The sequence below is a fragment of the Mus pahari genome, chromosome 1, assembly GCF_900095145.1.
Source record: "Mus pahari chromosome 1, PAHARI_EIJ_v1.1, whole genome shotgun sequence".
Lineage (NCBI taxonomy): Eukaryota > Metazoa > Chordata > Mammalia > Rodentia > Muridae > Mus > Mus pahari.
The window spans coordinates 79,698,825-79,707,047 of NC_034590.1; the positions used below are offsets into that span (position 1 = coordinate 79,698,825).

Sequence of the window (8,223 nt, forward strand, 5' to 3'; positions counted from 1 at the left end):
GAGTTCCAGGACAGCCAGGACTATACAGAGAAACCCTGTCTCAAAATACCAAAAAAAAAAAAAAAAAGAAAACCTAGAATATTTTAAATTCAAGAAAACAGTCTAAGGCTAAGGAGATGAGGGACAGAAGTGAGCGCAGAAACCAGTACAGAGACCCACAGCCCGGATGACATGGAAGATGAGAGGCCTTAGGACACTCAGTCCTAAACATTACATCTCCATCAAACCGCTGCCCCAGGGATCAGGGACCTCTGCAGAGGAAGAGGTAAAGAGAGTTAAGGGACAGAAGGGTTGGAGGACACACACATGGATTCACAGAGACTGGGGCGGTGTCATAGCTCGGCATCGGATGGGGCCCTAGGGCTGAAAGAAGTGGACCAAGCTTAACCCGGAAGCTATCTTCCACTGACGACCACTTGCAAATGAAATTTTACTTTTCTCCAAGGGAGTCTCAGTTGGAAAACAAACTACTACTCTTAAGGAGGACCGCACGCCCCGCCCACTCGCCCGCCCACCCAACAGAGAACAAGAGAACAGACAGCCAACAGAGAACAAGCTGGGTATCATCCTTGGAGGTTCTTGGTCTCATAACCCCAAGTCAGGGCTTCCCGCTCCCCGCTCCCCGCCCCCACCTTTTTGTAACTAGCCTCTCTGTCTCTGTCTCTCTGTCTCTCCCCCCCTCCCTTCTTCCCTCCCTCCCTCCCTTCCTCCCAGTTTGGTGTTTTTATGAGATTTCTGAGTGTGTAAACTAGTGGGTCTCTGCATCTACATCTGTTTCTTGTGCCTTCTCTTGGTCTCTTTTTTTCTTCTGTTTGTTTTGTCCTGTTCTTGTTTGTGTTAGTTTTGGGGTTTTGTTTTATTTTTATTTATTTTACTGTTATCCCTTAAGAAGCCTGTCTGGGGGCTGGAGAGACAGCTTGGTTGTTGAGAGTACTGACTGCTCTTCCAGAAGACCCCAGTTCGGTTCCTGGTGGCTCACAATTATCTGTAGTTCCAAGATCTAACATCCTGACACAAACATACATGCAGGCAATACACCAATGAACATAAAAATAAATAAATTGTGTTTAAAAATAAAAGCAGCCTATTTGCTTTCTAATGAAAGACAAAAAGGGAGCGGATCCAGATGAGAGGGGAGGTAGAGAGGAACTGGGAGGAGTGGGGGGAGGGGAAACTGTAATCTGGATAGATTATGTGAGAAAGAATTCCATGTTCAATAAAAGGAGAAAAAGACAGGAGGTCACAAGCTTGAAGCCAGCCTGGGCTGCGCGGTGAGCTTGAGGCCAGCCTGGTTCATATAGCAAGACTCCGTCTGGAGAACAAACAAAGGCTGTGGTATGTCTGTACATCAGACTACTTAGTCACTGATAAAGAGGCAGTGTGGCTACAGACTGCACCTGACACTACTTCCCTGGCAGCACTCTGAGAGAATTAATCCACATACAAGGAACCTGGATTAGAGGAGTCTGTCCACAGGGCACATCCAGGAAGGATATGCATTGCTGGTTGGTGGCAGCTGGGACTGGGGAAGGGCTGGAGATGAAGTGTGCATGGTGGAGATTACTGAGAAAGTTACTTGTTTGAAAACTCCGTATGTGTGGCTGCAGGACTCAGACAATTTATTACAAATCTTGGGGTTGTTATATATAAAATTGGTGAGATTTATGGTATCTACATGATGCATCTGAAAATCCGTTAATGAAGAAAACAGGCTCCTATTTGCTTATTTGTATAAAAGACATAAAGGAAGAATCAGCAGAAAACTGCAGGTGTGAGGAGGAAGGGGCAGAAAGGGGAGTCATGGGGCAGGGCATGGGCGGCAGGAAAGCACCCCACCTGGGTGAGGACACCAGCTTGGTACAGTCTGACTCGTAGAAATGCAGTGAGGTTTTATTTATGTGAATAATACAAAAAAATAGCCAGGAGGTGTAGGGGATGGCAATGAGTATGTGAGATACAAAAAGAAACAAACTAAGTGTATTATGAATTAAAACATAACCGAGAGCCGGGTGTGGTGGCGCACAGCTTTAATCCCAGCACTCGGGAGGCAGAGGCAGGTGGATTTCTGAGTTCGAGGCCAGCATGGTCTACAAAGTGAGTTCCAGGACAGCCAGGGCTATACAGAGAAACCCTGTCTCGAAAAAACAAAAAACAAACAAACAAACAAACAAACAAACAAAAATAACCGAGACACATCCATAAAGCACGAACCTAGATAACTAAGCAACCACTTACTGGAGTTGTAAAAGCATGAACTGCTGCGTGTTGTACTCTAGTTAATAAATACTGTGGTTAGCGAAACTGGGGTCCTCACCGGGCCATGCATCAGTAATCCTGTGAATATGTCCTGTAGCTGCTAAGGCTGAACAAAGGTAAACACAGCAAAACAGTAAGAACTGGATTTCTCACTGTGAGAGGAAAGACCTGCAAGGCCAGAGTGACTTGGTTCTAGCACAGAGGTCAAACTACGAGCACTGCCCACAGTTTAAATATAGATTCAGAGGGAATAAAACAAAGAATTAATAAGCTAGGCACAGTGGTGCACACCTGTAATCCCAGCACTTGGGAGACAGACAAGTAGATCTCTATGAGGTTGAGACCAGCCTGGTCTACACAGCAAGTTTCAGGACAGCCAGAGCTACATAAAGGAGAGACCCTGTCTCAGAAAAGCAAACAACAAAATGAACAGACAGCACACACACAAGGACATCCCTGCTCTGTGCACTGAGGAGCCCTAGGAACAAGGGTCCCCTGAGAATACCACACACGCAGGTCCTGGGTTCTGTATACCCTTGTCCTTTTCCATCCACGGAACCAGAGCCATCGTGAGGTAGGTTCCAGGGCAAGCAGAAAACTATGGAGGATCTTGTAATATAAAGTATTACGAAATTCTAAACAACAACAAAAAGATTTCAAAGGGATAAAAAGGGCTAACAGTGAGAAGGAGCTTCCAATTGCTGTGCTAGAACAATTTGAAAATAAATACTGATATAACACCAATATGCAAAACTATACAGTGAGATAGATGAAGGAATGGATGAATGAGCAGGAAGGGGCATATCTTCCTTTAAAATAAAACAGTTTAGAGATGCATAAGGGGAGTTTCAAGGGGGTGCATATTATAGTTACAGCAAGATCCATGGTTGGACACCAAAATCAGTGAACAAAGACTTGATGTCAACAGTACCCTCCCCCAATCTGCTTCCACAGCAATATGGGGAGGAAATCGTAATTTGGCAGAAGCCAGCAGACACCAGCCTTTTGTTTTTGTTTTGTTATGTTTTGTTTTGTTTTGTTTTTGCCATGCCTGTCCTGGAACTCACTCTGTAGACCAGGCTGGCCTCAAACTCAAAGAAATGCTCCTGCCTCTGCCTCTCAGTGCTGTGATTAAAGGCATTCGCCACCACTGCCCAGCTCAACAGACACGTCTTAAGCCGGTTGCTAAACAAGGTTAGCATCACCTCGATGGGGCATAGTGACATCATATATCACTGATGTGGTTTCCTGGGAAAGTCACTGTGGTGTTTCCGTGACAGTCTTACGGAAATGCCAGCAAACCATACCATGAGAAGACACAGTCCCGGTGTATAGCCAAGGCTAGATTCAAACTCATGGCAATCTTCCTAGCACAGCCTCCATGCCAAGCTCTATCAAGTCTTTGCCTCTTATCACGAAACAAACGAAATCACCGTGTTCATCAGAAGTGTCAATGCTGCGACCAAAGAGATGGCTCTGGTGGTTAAGCCCATTGCTGCTCTTGCAAAGGACTCAGGTTCAGCTCTTAGCAACCTGCAACCATATCAGGCAGCTGACAACTGCCTAGCATGAGAGACACTGTTGAGTGTCACATAAGGCAGATAAGGGGTCACATGCCTGTAATGGAGCACTAAGGGGGTGGAGGCAGACTGGTCAGGAGTTTGATGGCATCAATTCCTCAGCTGCAGAGGAAGTTCGAGGCCAGCCTGAGCTACAACAGACCCTGTCTCAAAAAAAAAAAAAAAAAAAAAAGTTGATGTTCCAGACAAAGACAGATTAAGGGCTGAGGAAACACGAGAGACACAGGTACTGGCTATGTGGGTCAGGACCTGGAACTAACTATGGAGCAAAAACAGAACAACGGGAAATCTGATGAAGTCCGAGTGATGTTTACAGTTGTTTTTAAATGACCGTGTGCCATTGTTACTTTCCTGGTTTCGGTGACTGTACCGTTTTGTGTTTGTTTTTGTTTTTTGTTTTGTTTTGGTTTTGTAAGCTGATAGCATTGGGGTAAGATGCGTGGCAAATAACCATGAGCTTTGCCTGGTTTTGCAGTCTTTCTGGCCTGAAAGTATTTCTAAATAAAAAGTTCCCTTAAAAAGAAAACCAAATAATTAAGAAGTAAAAAAAGATAGGGGCTAGAGAGGTGGCTCAGCAGTTAAAATATGTACTGCTCTTGGAAAAGGTGTGAACTCAGTTCCCAGCATTCACAGGCTTAACAACACACTGCCAGTGACTCCAGCTCCGAGGGATCTGACACCTCTGATCTTGAAGAATGTCTGCCCTCACATGCACATATCTACCTACAAGCACAAGCAAACACATAATTAAAATATAAACAAATAAATAAATGCAAAGAAAATATAGCTGGGTGTCACGGTATGCACCTACAATCCCAGCCCTTGGGAGACAGAGGCAGGAGGATCATTTGCTTGTATGTCTGAGGCCATGCTAGGCCACATGAGACCCTGTCTCAAAAAACAAAAAAATTCAAAATCAAAACAAGAACAGCAGCAAAATGCAGGAATGAGTGTCTGCCACACACACCAGGTACCTCTGGATGTTTATACCAGAACTGGACTTTTCAGAGGCCATGTGGTGAGACAGGGTCATTTGAAACATCAAGACATGAATCAAACATCAAGACATCAAATACCACCCAAATAGACACGGATTTCATTTTGTTCCGGCCTCAAGAAGTTAGTGTGGTTTTCCAAGTGCTTGGACAAGACTTCCTACCTTACTAAGTAGGTTCGGTATTTGCAGGGGTTCAGATCAACTCCCACCAGAAGATAAGCTCAATTTTGTTTTGTTTTGTTTTGTTTTGTTTTGTTTTGGAGACAGGGTTTCTCTGTGTAGCCCTGGCTGTCCTGGAACTCACTCTGTAGACCAGGCTGGCCTCAAACTCAGAAATCCACCTCCCAAGTGCTGGGATTAAAGGCGTGCTCCACCGCTGCCTGGCTTTAATTTTTAAGAGTTTAGAAGCTCTCAGAGTGAAAGAGGCCTCCAATATGCTCACTAAGGTTGGGTCCAGAGGCAGGAAGAAGCGTTGGAGCTGAGCTCAGGTCCCTCTCCTCAGGTCTATAGGGATGTCTTGTGCAACCAGAGAGGCAGCTGCAGGCTGAGTGAGCATGAGGGACCAGGAGCTGGGGCAGGGGTGAGGATGTGACTTTCACCCGAACACTAATCAAGTGTTTATGGCCTCCAGTCTCCTGTCCTCAGTGCCCTCATCCATAAAACCGAGCAATGGAAATGACCCAAAGTTCCCTGAACAGTCCTGTCAGGGCTAACATTTTGCTTTCTCCTGTGAGAGCAGTTTCCATTCAGTTCTGAGCTTGAGTTCAGTCATTGAACTAATCCCTAGTGGGCACAGTCCAGACTTGAGGATCTCGGGCCTGCAGCTCTGAAGAACTAAAACCTCCCTCTGCATATATCTTCCCAGACTCAACCTGCCACTCAAATCAGGCAGTGCCTGGGTCGAGTCCTGAAGCCTCGCAGGTCCTGGTATCAGTCAGCCCCAGACCACAGACAGGATGGATCCTCCAGAGACAGCAGAAAGCAGGACTCCAGTCCTTAGTCTCCAGGGAGGCAGGGGCCTTGAATCTCCGTCTGGCTCTCCTGGTGAGTGGAATCAAAAGACAGCAAAGCATTGCATTTCCTTTTCCAGGAGTCACACAAAAGGACTTTTAGAGCCAGAGAAAACTGTAATCATTCGGGAAGGGACCTAATGTCCCAGCCCTTTGAGGATCTGAAAAATCATTTCAAAGAACAGGGGGCAGAATTCAAGATAGGAGTGGTCAGGTAGCCAACTCGAGCTACAAAAATCTAAGGAGGTGGCTGCTTCCCTGCTGCCCACCTACCCACTGCCCAAGTCACTTACCCTCACACTGCCTGCCTTCCCCTTGGTAGCCAGGCTTGCAAGAGCACTTGTAGGAAGTGGGTGTGTTCTGACACAGTGCATCAGCATGGCAGTCATCTAGCCCTTGGGCACACTCATCCACAGCTGTAAAAGAACACAGCCAGCAGCTGGTATGCTATCCACTCTGTGAGGGATCTCTCTCTCTCTCTCTCTCTCTCTCTCTCTCTCTCTCTCTCTCTCTCTCTCTCTCTCTCCCACCTCCCATAAGCCCACCCCTCTCCACTCCTCCAACCCCCATTCTGCTATAACACCCTGAGATAAAGGACACCATGCCCAGGCCCATTTCCAGATGCACTGTTCCAAGTGGAATCCCCCAAGTAAGGAGGCTGCCCTTACTGGCCTCCAAGACCCAGTTCTGATGTGGATGCGCCTCCTCTTGGAAGTGAGCCACGATCCCCTAATGTCAGGTAGATGTTCCCACCACAGGCTCCCATGTATTTAGCTCATTCAGAGCACAGAGTATGCAGGGTTGTCCCTGTCCACCCTCACCTGTCTCTCCACCGTGACCTGACAACTGAATTAGCTCTTTGATGCCAAGCCAGCACCGTGCCTGGCTTATAAGAATACAGTAGACTGCCTGCTAAGGGAGAGGAACAAAGAGCAGAATTGGCTAGAAGGTTCCAGAAGACCGCCAAGACAGCTGTCTCTCAGCTTTCTGAGTTTGGGATGTGGGGGTGGAAGTTTCCCTCGTCTCAAGCAAACAGTATCCTGAGCCCTCAGACTGTGCAAGGTAGGAATAGTGTCCCAGAGGCCCCGGCCCCAACCCTGCCAATTCTCTCAACCTGCAAATCCACCCTAGCCGAAGCACGTCCAGGGTCGATACCACTCCTGGGCATGAAGCTAAAAGCGAACGAGTTCTGAAAGAATTTTAAGTTCAGTCAAAGCAGACTGTGCAGAGTTCTATTACATGGCTGCTCCAAATTTGGAGGTTTAGGGACATTCCAGGTCTTGGCACAGTAACAGTTCCGTGCCCACAGAAGTCTCCGCAGCTCATCCTGGAGCTAGCAGAACTTATCAGCCCCAAAGGAAAAAAGGGGGCCAAATTGCCACGAGCTCAGTTTCCCCATCCACACAAGGGGGAGCTGGACCCCAGACCCCAGTCCCGTTCAGCAACAGCCAGCGACATACTGGACAACAGGCACTCTCAGAGACCCTGAAGGAAAAAAAAAACAAAAAACAAAAAAAACATAGGTACCAGGGCGGGAAAGGTCAACAGCCCTTCGATGGCAGAGACAGAGCGTGAGGGCTCTCCGGATCGAGAGACCAGGCAAGGGGACTCAGGAGTCTCTGTCCTGCGTCGTGCCAGGTGCGCCCCGCGGCTGCACACTCACCCTCAGACGGCCCGTTGGTGAGACCCCAGTCGGGAGGGACGGCGGCGGTCAGCAGCGGCGGCGGCAGCAACAGCAGCAGTAGCAGCAACAGCGCCTGGGCTTCCCGAGGCCGACCGCAACCCGCGACCCCCATGGCAGCCGCAGCGCGGAGCCCCGTAGAGCCTGCGGCGGCAGCGGCGCGGGGAGGCGTGTGCGGGCTCCCGGCCTCTGCGCCCGCGACACCCCCGGCCCCGCCCGCCCCGGAGCCCCGGCCTCATTTTCACACGGTCTTCAGTGCCGCCCCGCCCGTCTGGCCCCTCCCCGGCCCGGGGCGGAGGGGGCGCGGCCGCCGTGGCCGGAGCGGCTGTCAGCAGAGCCCTGCGCTCGCTCGCTCGCTCGCTCGCCCGCGGAGTCTCGGCTCCCGTGTGCCGAGCGCCCTCCAACTTGACCTGGTCCTTCCAAACTGAAGAAGTCACAGGGCGCCCGGAGAGTGTCTCGCTTAGTCTCCACACAATGGGACCCCAGGCCCAGCACCCCTCCAGCAACATTTTCTTGGGATTCTACATACCCTGTCAAGAGAACTTAGGGCAAGGCTATCTGAGTGACCGCAGCTGCTTTGCCCAGGCCATCACACATTTTACTGCCTGAGCCTGGCCTTAGCCAGACCTCCCTGATACCTTAGTTCCAAAGTCGCACCCTGAAACTGTGAGAACGATCTCTCTCTCTCTCTCTCTCTCT

At 49.0% G+C, this 8,223-nt stretch overlaps 1 protein-coding gene across 2 annotated transcripts in view; it reads right to left on the reverse strand.

The window, feature by feature from the left end:
* The window catches only part of Scube2 (signal peptide, CUB domain and EGF like domain containing 2), a 67,706-nt gene extending 60,067 nt beyond the window's left edge, over positions 1-7,639 (reverse strand). For both annotated transcript variants that reach the window (XM_021200731.1, XM_029539670.1), the window contains exons 1-2: positions 7,507-7,639; positions 6,137-6,259 (exon numbers count right to left, since the gene is read on the reverse strand). In XM_021200731.1, the coding sequence (XP_021056390.1) occupies positions 6,137-6,259; positions 7,507-7,639 (256 nt within the window). The remainder of the gene's footprint in view (positions 1-6,136; positions 6,260-7,506) is intronic.
* Positions 7,640-8,223: the final 584 nt, after the last annotated feature.